The sequence below is a fragment of the Hyla sarda genome, chromosome 1, assembly GCF_029499605.1.
Source record: "Hyla sarda isolate aHylSar1 chromosome 1, aHylSar1.hap1, whole genome shotgun sequence".
Classification (NCBI taxonomy): Eukaryota; Metazoa; Chordata; class Amphibia; order Anura; family Hylidae; genus Hyla; species Hyla sarda.
In genome coordinates this window covers 431,115,106-431,132,223 of record NC_079189.1, presented here as the reverse complement: position 1 = coordinate 431,132,223, position 17,118 = coordinate 431,115,106, and the positions used below count along the sequence as shown (strand labels likewise).

General features: G+C 43.1%; 1 protein-coding gene across 6 annotated transcripts in view; it reads left to right on the top strand.

Moving 5' to 3' along the window:
* The window catches only part of CIT (citron rho-interacting serine/threonine kinase), a 174,613-nt gene extending 162,314 nt beyond the window's left edge, over window positions 1-12,299 (top strand). For all 6 annotated transcript variants that reach the window (XM_056529852.1, XM_056529823.1, XM_056529836.1 and 3 more), the window contains 6 exons: window positions 6,377-6,505; window positions 6,599-6,679; window positions 7,834-7,912; window positions 9,099-9,278; window positions 9,392-9,692; window positions 11,294-12,299. In XM_056529852.1, the coding sequence (XP_056385827.1) occupies window positions 6,377-6,505; window positions 6,599-6,679; window positions 7,834-7,912; window positions 9,099-9,278; window positions 9,392-9,692; window positions 11,294-11,317 (794 nt within the window). In that variant the 3' untranslated portion in view covers window positions 11,318-12,299. The remainder of the gene's footprint in view (window positions 1-6,376; window positions 6,506-6,598; window positions 6,680-7,833; window positions 7,913-9,098; window positions 9,279-9,391; window positions 9,693-11,293) is intronic.
* Window positions 12,300-17,118: the final 4,819 nt, after the last annotated feature.

The following is a 17,118-nucleotide window of genomic DNA, read 5'->3' as shown; positions in this document are numbered from 1 at the left end:
CTCAGTGCTGGTTTAAAAGAAATACAAAAAGAGTGCAAGATCGTTCTGTCCTCCCCATCTCCTGTTTTACTTTCTCTGTCCCATCTCGGAAATATGGAGGCGTATCGCAAGCAGTCCAAGCCTGCACTGGAGCTAATGTGCCAAGAAAAGGACATTCTTACTGCAGGAAAGAACAAGGAACAACTTATTGCTGATCTTGTGGAGTATGATGCCCGTGCAGAAGAGCTGAGTGACATGAGACAAAGTCCTACAGCTGGAACTGCCATCCAAGGACTGATATCTCCTGGGGAATACAACATTACTCCCCATCAGGACAGTACTCCACATGAGGCCTTGGACTCTTGTATGGGGACTGCCTTACAACACCTTGGGAATGTGGATGCCAATGTGAAACTCCAACTGCTTCTCCAGTACCAAACTGCAGGGAGAGAGGCACAGGCTGCAGAGAGAGGCACAGATACGAGCCGCAGAGAGAGAGGCCCAGGCACGAGCCGCAGAGACAGAGGCGGCAGAGAGAGAGGCCCAGCGGAGGCATGAACTGGAGGTTCTGAGGCTGAGAGGGGATGCTTCATCCGCACGGAGTGATGTGCAGGATCAAGGAGACCACAAACCCCGCTTGGAACATTTCCCCATGTTGGAGAAAGATGGTGATCTGGAAGTGTTGCTGAGGGGATTTGAAAAGGTTTGCCGGCAGTTCCATCTACCCAAGGAACAGTGGGGACGATATCTAACCCCACGGTTGCGAGGGAAAGCTCTGGATGTGTTTGCTTCTCTTTCCTCTGAGAGTGACCAGGACTATGAGGCAATAAAATCTGCCCTGCTAAAAAGTTTTAATCTGACTCCAGAGGCTTATCGGAAAAAGTTTCGGACTTTACAACAAAGTGCCACAGAAAGCTGCACTCAACATGCAGGTCAGCTAAGGACTGCATTCAGGCAATGGACTGGGGGGCCTACAAGTCACTACCTATGAGGCCCTGGAGGACTTGATGGTCCTGGATCGGTTTCTCCAAACACGGAGCTTTGAAGCCAGAGAGTGGATATTGTGGACCGCAAGCCCAAGACAGCAACGAAAGCAGCAGAACTTGGAGATGACTTTGCCAACAACCGGGCACCAACAGCAAAGCGTGGAGAGGAGCCACACACCCACAGAGCACCACCAGCAGCACCAAGCCAGACGGAAAATTCTTCCCATCAGCACCAAAAGCAACAGGAGCTACATTGGGTCAGGGGGACACCCGCCGATCTTGCAGATGCAACAATATTGGGCCCCTGAGTGCCACTTGCCCCAACAAAAAGAATTCTCCACCAGTAGCTGGAGGACACACAGCCGTTCTTCTGATGTCCGGAGCGGTGGAGAAAAGAGCGGATAACCTGCAGAGTGTAACTGTGGGTGACCGGGGACAGTGGGTTTGCGAGATTCTGGAGCCTCATTTACCTTGGTGCGGCCTGAAGTGGTGGATACAGAGGACATCATCCCTGGAAGAACCATGGCTTTAAAAGGAATTGGAGGTGTGTGGCCTGCTGTGCCCATGGCCCGTGTGTACCTGGATTGGGGTACAGGCAAAGGTTTGTGGGAGGTGGGGGTCTCTGAGGACATCCCTGTTAATGTTCTGCTGGGGAATGATTTGGGTCGGATGCTCTGTCATTATGCTCCAGAGGACACTACCTGCACACTGGATGGGCTAGGAGAGAGCCCTGTTCATTCTGAGGTACTGTGCGAGACTTTGGGAGACACTGCGAAATGTGATAACTGGGAGGGAGTGCAGGGGATTGATAAATGTTTACCTGTGACTGAACCATAATGTTTTCCAAAAGTGAAATGGGGTGTATTGTAAAATGTGGTGACAATGAATTGCCAATGCCAAACCCTAGTGGAGATTGGCTAGGGGGAGGGGTTGGTGTGCCCCTGGTGACATTTAAGGATGAGGGACCAGCAGTGAGTGATATGTCCCAATCCTGTGAGCCTAAGGAGGAGGAGGGAAGGAGTGATAGCCCTGTGTATGATGCCTGTAACATTGTTATGTCTGGAACTGAGTGGGAGGAAGGTAAACCCCAGGGAGGCATACCAATGGTGGCAGTGGTAACGCATCAGCAGCGTGCCAGGGCTGCAGCTTTAAAAAGAAGAGAGGATGGTGATGCAAGGGGCAAGCTGTGTGACTTGCAAGCCACAGCGGAGGGAGGTGGAGATGCTAGTTCACCTGGGGGAAATGTGCTCCCTGATGCCACGAGATGGAGGAGGGAAATTAGCATTTCCGGGAAGCTCTGCGCAGTGACCCTTCCCTTGAAGGGCTGAGACAACGTGCTGAACATACAGGTGTTGATACAGATGGGCATCGGGTATATTGGGAAAATGATATCTTGTACTGGGAGTCCCTATCCAAAGGCATGCTAGTGCCCCAGGAGAGAGAGAGAGGCAGCTAGTGGTTCCTAGGCAGTACAGGAAAGAGCTGCCGAGGTTGGCCCATGAGACCCCCCTGGCAGGACATTTGGGAGTGGCCAAGACAAAGTCCAGGTTGGCACACAATTTCTACTGGCCTGGTATGGGTACTGCTGTTGCAAGTTACTGTAGATCATGTCATGTCTGCCAGAGGGTGGGTACGTCTGGGGATGTTACTCGTGTTCCCCTAGTGCCCCTACCAGTCATATCTGTACCCTTTGAACGAGTGGCAGTGGATATTGTGGGGCCTCTAGCTATACCCAGCAGCACAGGGAAACAATTTATTCTCACTGTGGTGGATTATGCAACTAGGTACCCTGAAGTTGTTGCCTTATCCTCTGTCTGGGCAGATAAAGTGGCAGATGCACTGATCACTATATTCTGCAGGGTGGGGTTCCCCAGAGAAATGCTCACTGATCAGGGCACACAGTTCATGTCCAATCTCACGCTAAATGAGGAAATAGGCCCCTCCAGTGCCATCTTTCCTGGGAATGCAGGGCCTGTGGTCTCAAGAAAAGAAATAGACGGTTAATGGAGACAGATCTATCAGCCTGGAGAGGCCAGATCTCTCTGTCCCCATCTTAAGGGGGAGGTGTCAGGCCCAAGGCCTGATTATTGAATCCTACATGTGTATTATAATATGTGTGTAATGTATTATCCAAGACATGGGTGAGGGGTCATTCAGACGGTGTATCCTTTGTTTTTGTGTATTGCATTTTATTGGGGGTCTGGCTGTTTGGATCTCCTTTGAAGTCGTACATTCTGGTCCCATCATATAATCAAACAGATAAGGGGTCAGGAAGAGAGATGCCCCACCTGGTGGGATCAGAGGGTAGGGGGGTAATGGAGTTTCCCTCCAAAGAAGCAGAGATAAGATTTAAAATGCTGGACTCAACGGTTGTTCAAGGCTGTGCCATAAGCTGACAAGACCATCCTAAGAACAGCTGGAACCTCACTCTCATGGACTGCTATATCATCATGCTGTAAGAACTTCATCTTTTGTTTTCTGAACTTGCCTTGCTAAACTCTTTCATATTTTTGTAACTGTATGTCATTTGTTTATTTTTATGCATAGCACTGTGATACTTTTTATCAGATTAAATGTTTAACCCTTTAACGATGCAGGACGTATATTTACGTCCTGCGCCGGCTCCCGCGATATGAAGCGGGAGCCGGCGCATCACATCGCGTCGGTCCCGGCGCTCATCAACGGCTGGGACCCGCGGCTAATACCACACATCGCCGATCTCGGCAATGTGCGGTATTAACCCTTTAGAAGCGGCGGTCAAAGCTGACCGCCGCTTCTAAAGCGAAGGTGAAAGTATCCCGGCTAGTCAGTCGGGCTGTTCGGGACCGCCGAGGTGAAATCGCGGCGTCCCGAACAGCTTGCAGGACACCGGGAGGGCCCTTACCTGTCTCCGCGGTGTCTGATCGACGAATGACTGCTCCGTGCCTGAGATCCAGGCAGGAGCAGTCAAGCCCCGATAACGCTGATCACAGGCGTGTTAATACACGCCAGTGATCAGCATAGGAGATCATTGTGTGCAGTGTTATAGGTCCCTATGGGACCTATAACACTGCAAAAAAAAAGTGTTAATAAAGGTCATTTAACCCCTTCCCTAATAAAAGTTTGAATCACCCCCCTTTTCCCATAAAAAAAAATAAAACAGTGTAAATAAAAATAAACATGTGGTATTGCCGCGTGCGTAAATGTCCGAACTATAAAAATATATTGTTAATTTAACCGCACAGTCAATGGCGTACGCGCAAAAAAATTCCAAAAAAAACGTATTTTAGTCACTTTTTATACCATTAAAAAATTAATAAAAAGTGATCAGAAACTCCGATCAAAACAAAAATACCAATAAAAACTTCAGATCACGGCGCAAAGAATGAGCCCTCATACCGCCCTGTACGTGGAAAAATAAAAAAGTTATAGGGGTCAGAAGAGGACATTTTTAAACGTATACATTTTCCTGCATGTAGTTATGATTTTTTCCAGAAGTACGACAAAATCAAACCTATATAAGTAGGGTATCATTTTAACCGTATGGACCTACAGAATAATGATAAGGTGTCATTTTTACCGAAATATGCACTGCGTAGAAACGGAAGCCCCCAAAATTGACAAAATGGCGTTTTTTCTTCGATTTTGTCGCACGATGATTTTTTTTTCCGTTTCGTCGTGAATTTTGGGGTAAAATGACTGATGTCACTGCAAAGTAGTAATATGGATTTTTAGGTGGAAAATTGAAAGGGTTATGATTTTTAAAAGGTAAGGAGAAAAAAACGAAAGTGCAAAAACGGAAAAACCCTGAGTCCTTAAGGGGTTAATTAATCAGCTCTGGTCTTTGCTCTCTAAATATAGGAGCTCACCTTTCTGAAGGAAGCTCTGGTGAAACACGTTTATCAAAGGGTTAATTTGGTGATTTGCTGGGACTAGTAGTGGATACCCAGAGGTCTGGTGGCCTTAACCCTTGCACCATCACGCTCTCTCTAGCGTCTTAGCTGGACCGATAGGGTGTGATCGTGACAGGGACCAATAAGTTTCATTGTCTTCAGTGTCAACTACGACGATACTGATGACAGATTCCCTTTTTTAATTCTACTTGAGAAAATAAACCTAGACTCTTATAAAGTCCTGAGACTGTTATAAATGAGACAATCATTCTCTTAAACACAAGCAAACATGCCAGCATAGCTACAGTATTCCATTGTATACAAGAACCTAAAAAGAAATAACAGTGCCATATGTCAGCTTAGTATAGCTGACAGTTTTATCTGAAACCACTATTTCCCAAATAGGCATTTTTGGAACAGAGTTGCAATTAAACTTAGCTGTGATCAGAAATGCAAACTACAAGCTTGTACTACAGGTTAATGCGGGTGATACTGATAATTGGTTCCGTTTAACCAAAACCTGAATTATGGTTGGGTGATGTGTGTCATGGGGCCACGTTTCCAGTGAGAGTTAAATTAGGTGTCTAAGATAAAGAAGATATTCAAAAAGGCTGTCGTTATAATGTTAAATGGGCCATAGTCATTTAAAGGGAACCAATCATCGGATTTTACCCTATATAACGCTTGGCAAAGCATTATATAGGGTAAAATCTTTATCCTTACCATCCCTGGGGGACGATCCTGCCTGCGGAGATGGTGAGGATATGAACTTATAAACTAGTCCCCATAGCGGCCGTAAGTAGTCCCCTGGGCGGGGAACTCCTCTCACCTAGTCCTGTGTCTTCGGCCACCAGCGACGCCCCCTCAGCTTGATTGACGGGTCGCGTCATCGCTCTGCTCAGTCTGTTCAGTGAGCAGAGCGATGACGCAGCCAGTCTATCAAGCCGAGGGGGCATCGCTGCTGGCCGAAGACACACAGGTGAGAGGCGCTCCCCGCCCAAGGACTACTTACGGCCGCTGTGGGGACTAGTTTATAAGTTCATATCCTCACCATCTTCACAGGCAGGATCGTCCCCCGGGGATGGTGAGGATAAAGATTTTACCCTATATAATGCTTTGCCAAGTGTTATATAGGGTAAAATCCGATGATTGGTTCCCTTTAAGGGACAAGTTTAAAAGGGCAAGTTTAAACCTGGAAAGTTTATAAAGGTTTATGTCAAAATGTCAAGACCAGTTTAACAGCTGCCTCATGTGCTATTCAGATGAAAGGGGTTATCTAACATTTGAAAAACAGAGCTGATTTCTTTAAAAAAAAAAAAAAACAGCACCACACATTTCCTCAGGTTGTTTGTGGTTCTGTTCCAATGAAGTGACCGGAGCCAAGTTGTCATACCACATACAACCCAATAACAGGTGTGGTGCTCTTTTTGGAAGAAAGTAGCTCTGTTTTTCTATTACTGGATAACTCATTTAATAATATATACAATATAACATACTAACGTCTATGAAGAATAACATACTATCTTTTTTTTCTTCTAGAATTCCTGGATAAAAACGACCATTCTTTGGCCTCTGCTGTGTTTGCCTCTTCATCCAATAGTTTCCCAATCGCTATAATGCAGGTGAACACGACAGGACAGAGGGAGGAGTACTTACTCTGTTTCCATGGTAACAACCTGCTTTAGATATGTTTTTTCTTATAGATGTACCATGTAGTTGGGATACTAGATTAGAATAAACAGTGTCTATTTTCTCCTATAGAGTTTGGTGTATTTGTGGACTCGTATGGTAGACGGAGTCGAACGGATGACCTTAAATGGAGCCGGCTGCCCCTTGCTTTTGGTAGGTTTGTTGTTATGTTCACAGCCTTTTTTGTAGGCTTGTAAAGATGAAAATCATTGCACCAATAATAATTTCTGATACAATGCACATAACACATCTCTCCAAGAGCCTTTACATTTTACAGATGATAGATCTGTTAGCTGTATTTGCTGCTGAGATCTGCAGACAATGTTGGATAGGTGGTAGGGTCTATAAGCAAAACTTACTGAAATTTCAGATTCATACAAAATCAGCTCACCAGAATCAAAACTGTCACTGAGAAATAGAAAACATTACTTTTGATGATCGGACTCTTTTTTTTTTTTACATGGTCTAAATAAGCCACAGTGGTATACAAATTATGTCTCAATATATAAGAAAATGGTCAAAAGGACCATTTTTGTTATTCTTCTTATAAAAAAAACTGCTAAACACAAGCCGCTCGTTCAGACCCAGCGGGGTAAATAAGCACATGCTTCGAATCCCCTCCGATTCGTTTTGAATGATTCTGTATCCGAGAGGCAGCCCCTCTGGCTCTGACGAACATATAATTTTCAGCAGACAGAAGGATATCGTCACTATTTGTAAATCTACATCTAAATGTACCTAGTGGTTTTCTTTCTAACCACATACCTTCTCTCTCAGGGGATTGAAAGTAACTTTGGACAAGTCGTTCCTTTATAAATCTGCTTTCTGTATGTCATTAGAGGATAATCAGGGAGTATATGTCAGAGGTAATGGTCCGCCTTAAAGGGGTATTCCGGTGAAAAACAATTTTTTTTCATATCAACTGGCTCCAAAAAGTTAAACAGATTTGTAAATTACTTCTATTAAAAAATCTTAATCCTACCAGTACTTTTCATCTGCTGAAGTTGAGTTGTTCTTTTCTGTCTGACCACAGTGCTCTCTGCTGACACCTCTGTCTGTCTCAGGAACTGTCCAGAGCAGGAGAGGTTTGCTATGGGGATTTGCTCCTAATCTGGACAGTTCCTCCCAGCACCACCAGCTTTTGTAGATCTTTTTCTGGTTGGATATATGAAGAGATCTATGAGTCAAGGCCAGCAGGGAGCGAAGAAGCCACTAGGGGCCACCCTGATGATGAGTGGTTCAGGCAGCGTAAAAACGATGAGAGGTTCTCTTTAAAGCATTGGCCTTTCTGTTTTGCTTTCTTTCAGCATACCGAGAACCTTACTTGTTTGTGACTCATTTTAACTCCTTGGAAGTTATTGAGATTCAGGGACGTGCTGCCCTTGGGTAAGTCTCTTTCTTTATACTGCTAGTATATTACTTCAATAATAATTTTTTGTATAATAATGTGTATTTTTACTCTGATTAATCTTTGTCTTGATTACTGTAAGTAACTCTTTACTAATTAATCTTCCCTTCTCTTCAATCTTCTCTGAATGTAGCAGCCAAGTTAATCTTTCTTTCCATTTACTACACCTTGGCTTTCCTCTGTGTCAATTAACCCATTCCCGACCCATGACGTACATGTATACACGTATGTTATGGGACCGGTGACAGCATTCAGCGTGGGCTCAGGAGTCAGTTCCAGGCTGTAACTGGCAGTTGCCTGCTGCGATCAATAGCTCACTTCTGCCAGTAAAGACAGACTTTGTAGATAACTCTGATGGTGATTTTAATGGTTAAATGCCGAGATTAATAGCGATCGCGGCATATAATGGTTAAATGCCGAGAGTAATAACGATCGCGGCATATAAACTTTCAATCCCGTAAACCATTGACTGATGGTTTATAATAGGCCAAACCCCCCCCCCCCCCCAATACAAATTTTAATCACACCCCCAACCACCTTTTCCACTATCTTAATAAAACAATGTAAAATATATAAACATATTTGGTATCACTGCGTGTGTAATTGTCAGAACTAATAAATGATTAAATTTAACCATAAAACAAAACATAAATTATACAAGTTTGGTATCATTGGAATTGTACTTACCCATAGAATAAAGTTAGCATGAAAAAAGTATTGCCCCACAAAATTGCGCAATTTCATCCATTTTTTATTTTTTATTTTGCCCTGCATATAATTTTTTTTCTGGCTTAGTAATACATTAAATAATAAAAGAAATAAAGTACAACTTGTCCCACAAAAAATAAGCCCTAATACTTTGTCTGTGGAATAATAAAAAAAATTATGGGTCTTAGAAAGTGAGGAGGAAGAAAACAGAAGTCCCAAATTAAAATTTGGGGGGGGGGGGGGGGGGGGTCAGGAAGGGGTTAATGTAGACATTACTCAGTCACCACAGAAACGCTCTTGAGTCGAGCCTACTAAGCCCTTCATGCTGCTGCACCTCCTTTATTTTTGTCTACCACCTAACTGGGGTCTGCATTCTACTATTGATCAAACATGCCCTAAAAAATAAATAAATAATAATATACATATTGTTGTTATGAACTCGATTTACTATTGCAGCGCTCCAGCCAGGGCCCATTTGGATATTCCAAATCCACGTTATTTGGGACCAGCCATCTCTTCTGGAGCCATTTATCTGGCATCAGTTTACCAGGATAAGCTCCGAGTAATCTGTTGCAAGGGTAATCTGGTGAAAGACAAGTCAAGCGATCTCCATCGTGCCCCATCCACTACACGGAGGTGGGTTTCATTTGCTTATAACATAGAGAGTATATACTGTATTTGCACTTTTGTGTGCTCACGTTATAAAATGTCATTGAGATGTATTTACAGCTTTATATTTTGTGTGGCAGTCCTAACAAGAGAGGCCCTCCTTCATACAATGACCATATAACAAAGAGAATAGCAGCCAGTCCAGTACCAGGAGAAGTTCAAGGTCTGGTGCGTGAACCCAGCACACCACACCGGTATCGTGAAGGAAGGACAGAGATGCGCAGAGACAAGTCTCCTGGACGACCGCTGGAAAGAGAAAAGTCTCCTGGAAGGTTATTAAGCACCAGAAGAGAAAGGTCACCTGGAAGATTATTTGAGGATAGCAGTAGAAGTCGTGTACCTGCCGGGGGCGTGAGAACTCCCCTTTCTCAAGTCAATAAGGTAAAATAAAACACATAGGAATTTATCAAAGCTCAACACTAGACAACTACTAATAATTTGCAACTTTCTTATGCTAGCTTGAGTCAAACGTAAATTCCCCCATATAGTTCTGTTGTTCAAACAGTAATATAATATGCACAGATGGAAAAAAGGACATTGATTTTCTTATATTAAATCATTAAGAATGGCAGATATCTATCTCATGGGTATATTTAAGAGAATAAATATCTGGCAATTCTTAAATAAGTCAGGACTCTATGTACAGTTGTGCTCATAAGTTTACATACCCTCTCAGAATGTATGATTTCTTAACCATTGTTCAGAGAATATGAATGATAACACAAAACTTTTCTTTCACTAATGGTTAGTGGTTGACTGAAGCCATTGATTGTCAAACAACTGTGTTTACTCTTTTTAAATCATAATCACAACACAAACTACCCAAATGACCCTGATCAAAAGTTTACATACCCCAGTTCTTAATACTGTGTATTGCCCCCTTTAACATCAATGACAGCTTGAAGTCTTTTGTGGTAGTTGTGGATGAGGCTCTTAATCTTCTCAGATGGTAAAGCTGCCCATTCTTCCTGGCAAAAAGCCTCCAGTTCCCCTAAATTGAGGTCTCCCTAGAGTGGCTCAATGATATTGAGGTCTGGAGACTAAGATGACCACTCCAGAACCTTCCCTTTATTTTGCTGTAGCCAATGACAGGTCGACTTGGCCTTGTGTTTTGGATCATTGTCATGTTGGAATGTCCAAGTACATCCCATGCTCAGTCATTTAGACTAGATTTCCACACAGGTTTTTTCGCAAACTGCCACTGCAGTTTTTGAGCCAAAGTCAAAAGTGCAAAAGTGGATCCAGCATGAAAAACATGTATAAGTCCTCCCTTTATATTTCCCATCCCTTTTGAATACACTTCTGGCTTTGGCTCAAAAACAGCAGTGACAGTTTTGCAAAAAAAAAAAAAAATAATAATAATAATCCTGTGTGGAAACCTTTCCTTATGGGAGTTCTCCAGGACATTAAAATTGATGGCTCGTGCATACAATTTCAATTTGCTCTTAGCCATGCACTTGTGTTTGTTCCAGTGAGAAATAGGTTTCCAGAGGTGATTTCTGGGGAATGGTCAGGAGGCTTCCATACACATCTTTGTCCAGCAAACAAGTGGATGTCCAGCTCACTTTCAAGCCCGTAGCGCCTGGACTGGCGTGGGCAACACCTACAGCACAGGACTATGAATGAAGAGAATGTCCAGTGCAGGTAGATCAGACGAATTCTTTATTATATCTTGCTTCAGCACATGGAAAACATACAAGGTGACGCATTTCGGCCCAAACGTCTGACCTTAGTCATACCTGTATGGTATGACTAAGGCCCGACATTTGGGCCGAAACGTGTCTCTTTGTATGTTTTCCATGTGCTGAAGCAAGATATAATAAAGATTTTGTCTGATCTACCTGCGCTGGACATTCTCTTCATACACATCTTTGTCCAGTACCACTTTTATTCCATGTGCATGACCTGCTTGTGTATATGGTACCAGTCAGGCGTTTTATCATCACTCTAATAATACAACCTCAATTTCTCTTGTTCCTTAGGTCTGGGACCAGTCTTCAGTGTAAATGAACAGGACACTCCAGCAGCAGATACATGAATCAACATGGGGGAATGTCTTCATGTCTGGTTTAACCAGGCATATGCTTTTTCTGTTCTGGTTGTTTGTAGCAGACCAGTTCCAGAACTATTTTGTGCTATGTGAAGATCACTAAATAAGTGCAGCTCTCATACTTCTAGCTGTGTTTCAGTTTTCTTCCTCCATAATCTAGGCTACATTCTTATTTCTGTTACAGTACTAGGTCAGTTTTGCCTCACTAGCACATACAGCCAACGTAGAGGGGTTGGTCACATTTGCTAAATGAAAAATGAATGTTGTCTATTGAACATTTTAGAATATATCAACCTTCTGCTTCACATGATGCTAAATATTCTTTATAGAGCTTTGCATTAATTCTAGCATCATCGGTAAAGGCAACAAAGCCAATGCTTTTACACGACGCCACCATACAAACACTTATTTATTCAACAGTAACTATGTGATGTTCCTGTTCTGCTTACTTCCTAACGCTTTTGCTACCTCACTTAAAGTCAAGACTTTTGCTTTACAAAACCATCACATTAATGTGCCAGGGGTAATATGTCTGAAAAGGTGCTATATCTTTTATAGGTGTCAATGATCAAGATCTTATATTGGATTCTCATTTTTCAATTGAGAAAGTTTGTAATCTGCCCACTTCTGATAACATGTGTATATGTGGTAAGCTGGACTTTGAATATGTACATATATATGTAACTATATATTTGTTTCTCTATTATGCATAACTGCATGAAAGATCTGTCACCCTGGAAGCCTCTTGATTTACATAAATGTAACAATCGATTATGTTTAATTGGGTAATGCTAAGTGAATATGCCCAGTCGAAATTTACTGGAGATGTCTGTCCCTTCCAATGCTTCCTTAACTATACAAGAGGATTGTACATACTTTACCACAAAGTTTATATTCATAAAATTGAATATGTTTCTACTTTTTTAAGGTAAACTGTGCATTTTTGAATTTTGCCTTTTGTGAAATGTGTGGAGGGCACAAGCAGGCGAGAGCACACCACTCCTATCCATTGATGTATGAGCGTAAGGGGTGACTGTAAGGTGTGGAATGCTTGATTTTTATTATGCTTTGCTGCTCTTTGCTAATAAAAACAATAAATGCACTAACTTAAATGAACATTTGGTATTCTAGGCTGCTAAAAGATTTCCTGCATGGATTTTATATATAAAAAAAATGTCAGAATTGAAAAGCTGTCAACTATAATCCAGCCATTCCCCATGTTTCAGAGGTACAAAGGAGTGATCTGTTTATTGCAAACATACACAATCAACCATAACATTAAAACCACCTGCATAATATTGTGCAGGTTCTCCTTATAGTGCTAAACTACTCTGACCTGTTGAGGCTTGCACTCCACAAGACATCTGAAGGTGTCCTGTAGTATCTGGTACCAAGACGTTAGCAGCAGATTTTTTAAAGGGAATCTGTCAGCTGCAGTTCATTTTTCGAACTGCTGATACTGTTAGTAGTTAGGAAAAGGAGACACATGGTACCTTTCAGCTTTTATTTTCTGGTGCAAAGAGGTGTTCCCAACCTCACTCCACCTTTCACTCCTACTCCTTATTGATTGACTGTTAAACTCCAGCACTCAGCCTTCATTCCAAGTCTTATTTATGCTCTGTGCATACAATTTGTGCTTAGGTGTGAGGTTTGGAAACAGGGCTCGGCTTCCAGCTGACAATCAAGCAAGAACAGGGATAGGATGGGGAGTGAAGAGGCATTCCAGCTCTTACCACTTCAAGGGCTTGGGAAGACCTCTTTGCCCCAGAGGATAAAAGCATTTTCCTTTGTTATAGATGCACAGACAGATATATTAAAGGTACCATGTGTCTCCTTGTCTAAACAGCAATCTAACTGTGTCAGTAGTTTGGATGTTAGATACAATTAACATAGCCTAAAGGTAACTCATCGGGTCTGGGTTTATCAAGACACCTGATGTAGTCAAGCTGTGCTGCAATGATCTCCCACTGGATGTTTCAGGCTTTGCCTTCTACCTCTGCCGAATGACGGGAGGGTGCTGCATATGAAGTGGGCTTCTCCTTGACATACTCTGAGATACCTGGCTCATCGCTGAATAACCACTCTGGCAAGGGTGGTGAATCTGGAGGGCACTCCATAAGCCATTTTCCTCTAGTCAGTGAGACAGTCATCCGCTGTAGCTGCAGCTCCCAGGTGGCTCCCTGCTGAAGTGTCTGGACCTGAAGTGCTGAAGGTCAAGTCGGCCATTGACCCCATGAGTGCTCCTGGGCTAAGGCACTTTGTGGGGTAACAGATGGTGGAGCTAACAGAAATGTCCCTGCTGTCAGTGGTGTTGGTAGCCAACTTTGCTCGCTGTCTGGCAGAGGGGCGTGGAAGCACCGTTCTTCCTCTGGAATGGAGGAGAGTTTCGTTTCCAGTAAATAGGGCTGCACGATATATCACAATTGCAATCGATTCATGCTAAATTTTGTGATTACAGCGGTCCCTTAAGTTATAATATTAGGCTGGGTTCACACTACATTTTAAGCAATACAGGACCATATACGGCTGGGTGGAGCAAAAACCAGGCGCTCCCGTATCCCAGCCATATCCCGCTCGTATGTAATGCATTTCAATGAGCTGACCAGAGTCAAACGCTCATTTTTGCCCTGTATACAGTTCTCTAACCGGACCCAAAACCGTGGTAGACCACTGTTTTAGTTCCAGTGGGCAAACCGTATACGGGGCAAAAATGAGCTGACCGGAGTCAGCGTTTGACTCTGGTCAGCTCATTGCAATGCATTACATACAGGCGGAATACGGGAGCGCCCGGTTTTCGCAGTGCACTTTTCGGTAACAATGATACATTATTCTGTAGGTCCGTACGGTTACAAGGATACTCAATTCATATGGGTTTTATTTCATTAAACTACATGCACCAAAATTTGTATGTTTAAAATTGGCATCTTCTGACCCCTATAGCTTTTTTTATTTTTCTATGTTCGTGGCACTCTGCTGCTCTAGCCTGCTGAGCAGGCATGGAGCAGTAGATCGCCGATCGGACGACTGAGAGGCAGGCGTCTGGTAAGCTGATCGGGACATCACGATTTTGCCGCAATAGTTCCGATCAGCTCTGCTGAGCTACCTGGATGGTTTTAGTTTCGTTTTAGACCCCGCCATCAACTTTGATCATTGTGTCTTAGGGGTTAATGCCGGGCATTGGCCCGATTGGCGGTGGCCGGCATTAGCCGTGGGTCCTGGCTGCCGGTAGAAACCGTGACCCATGGGGTTTAACCCGTTCTCCACTGGTGAGAACGGTTTAAACCCTGTTAACAAGATCAGGGTGTACAGGTGCACCCTGCGTCCTTAAGGACTCGGGATTCGGGGTGAACCTTAAAAGGTTAATAAAACTGCACGGTCAATGGCGTAAACGTTAAAGGGGTACTCCGGAAGTAAACTTTTTTTTTTTAATGAACTGGTGCCAGAAAGTTAAACAGATTTGTAAATTGCTTCTATTAAAAAATCTTAATCATTTTGGTACTTTTTAGCAGCTGTATGCTACAGAGGAAATTCTTTACTTTTTGAATTTCTTTTTTGTGTTGTCCGCAGTGCTCTCTGCTGACACCTGATGCCAGTGTCAGGAACTGTCCAGAGCAGCATAGGTTTGCTATGGGGATTTTCTCCTGCTCTGGACAGTTCCTGATACGGGCATCAGGTGTCAGCAGAGAGCACTGTGGACAACACAAAAAAAAAAATAAAGATTTTCCTCTGTAGCAAACAGCGGCAAGCAGCGCAGGAGATCAGCGAGGAGGCAGGCGAGGACCCTTCCGTCGTCTGGTAAGCTGATCGGGACATCACGATTTTGCCGCAATAGTTCCGATCAGCTCTGCTGAGCTACCTGGATGGTTTTAGTTTCGTTTTAGACCCCGCCATCAACTTTGATCATTGTGTCTTAGGAGATCAGCGACAGGAACCGGCTGTCAATCACAGCCGGAGTCCCGCCGGAGCCGCGATCGCGCTGGTCCCGGCAGCATTAACCCCATAGATGCCGTGATCAATCCTGATCACGCCATCTATGTGTTGACAGAGGGAGCGCTCTCCCCCTGTTCTCCAACAGCGGCACCGCGATACAATCGTGGGGTCGCCGTTGGTTGCTATGGCTGAAGGAGGTCAGATCATGACCTCCTGTATGCCTGGTACAGAAGCCTGTGAGATCCAGCCAGAGGCTGGATCACACAGGCTGTAGTGTGTGCAGCTCATCAGGTTATACTGTGCTGCAGTACAAAGGTATTGCAGCATAGCATAACCTGTAAAAATAAAATAAAAATTTCTTCAATAAAAGTATGAAGTGTAAAAAATAAATAAAAAAATGCCCCTTTTCCAATAAAAGCCCTGTATTATCACCCCAAAAAAATCAAAAACACAAATCATATACATAATAGGTATTGCCACGTCCATAATGATGTGTACTATGAAACTATAATGTAAATTATCCCGCAGGGTGAACACCGTAAAAAAACATCAAAAGCGCAAAATTCGCCAATTTTGGTACAAATAGCGGAATAAAAAAAGATCAAAAGGTAGCGCGTAGCACAAAAATTATACCAATAAAAAGTACAGCTCATCCCGCAAAAAATAAGCCCTTACTCAATGGCGTCGGACGAAAAAATAAAAAAAAGTTGCGGCTGTTGGAAAATGAATGGCAGAAAAAGAATTTTGCTCAGAAAAGGAAAAAGAACATAGAAAGCTATATAAAATGGGTATCGCCATAATCGTACTGACCAACAGAATAAAAATAAGATCACTTTTACCGCACAGTGTACACCATAAAAAAAAACGCCAGAAATTTTCCAGATTTTCTCAAAGTTTTTCACAAAAAATGCTTCATGTGTCAACAAAAATGCACCAGTTATACAAAATACAATATGTCACAAAAAACTATCTCAGAATCACTCTGCTCAGAAAAAGCGTTCTAAAGTTATTACCATTTAAAGAGATACATGTCAAATAAAAAAAATTAAAAAAGAGCCTGGTCATAGAGGTAAAAAAAATGTGTCGGTCCTTAAGGGGTTAAAGGCACAGGGGGAGATTTAACAAAACCTGTCCAGAGGAAAAGTTGCTGAGTTGCCCATAGCAACCAATCAGATTGCGTTCAATTTTTAAAAGGCCTCTGAAAAATGAAAGAAGCGATCTGGTTGCTCGGGGCAACTCAGCAACTTTTCTTCTGGACAGCTTTTGATAAATTTCCTCCGCAGTCCATGTTGCAGTACCACATGGCAAATGGTGCTCGTACATGCTGCATGGCTCGCGCGACCAAATTGTAATCCAAAGGTGGTAACTACCAGTATAAACAGTCTCTTGATCCACCGTAACAATTCCACATACAATAAATGTAGTTTTCACTTGCAAAGGATAATCCTTGTTCATAGTTGGGTGGTCTTTTGAACACTTGCAGAAAATGGTGCACAGCTCCTGTTTGTACACCCCAAGATTGTGGTAGGCAGAATGGTTAGATAGTACTGGATCGGTTTGTCAGGCTAGTGATGTAAGTAGGGTTGTGCTTAGATACAACTTGCTCTGTACTTGTGAAGAAAATCCCATACAGAAGGAACACACTTGTAAACAGTTCTATCACAGTCCTGGAATAATTAGCCAGACTTGAGAATTGGCACTATGTAACTTGTAGTTCTCCTGAAATGTAAACTGACTCTTTCTGGTGGTCCATATAAGACTCAGAGGCCTACTGCATTTGTGGCCCGGCTTGTTCTTCGCTGCACTTACAGGATGAGACTTGACACT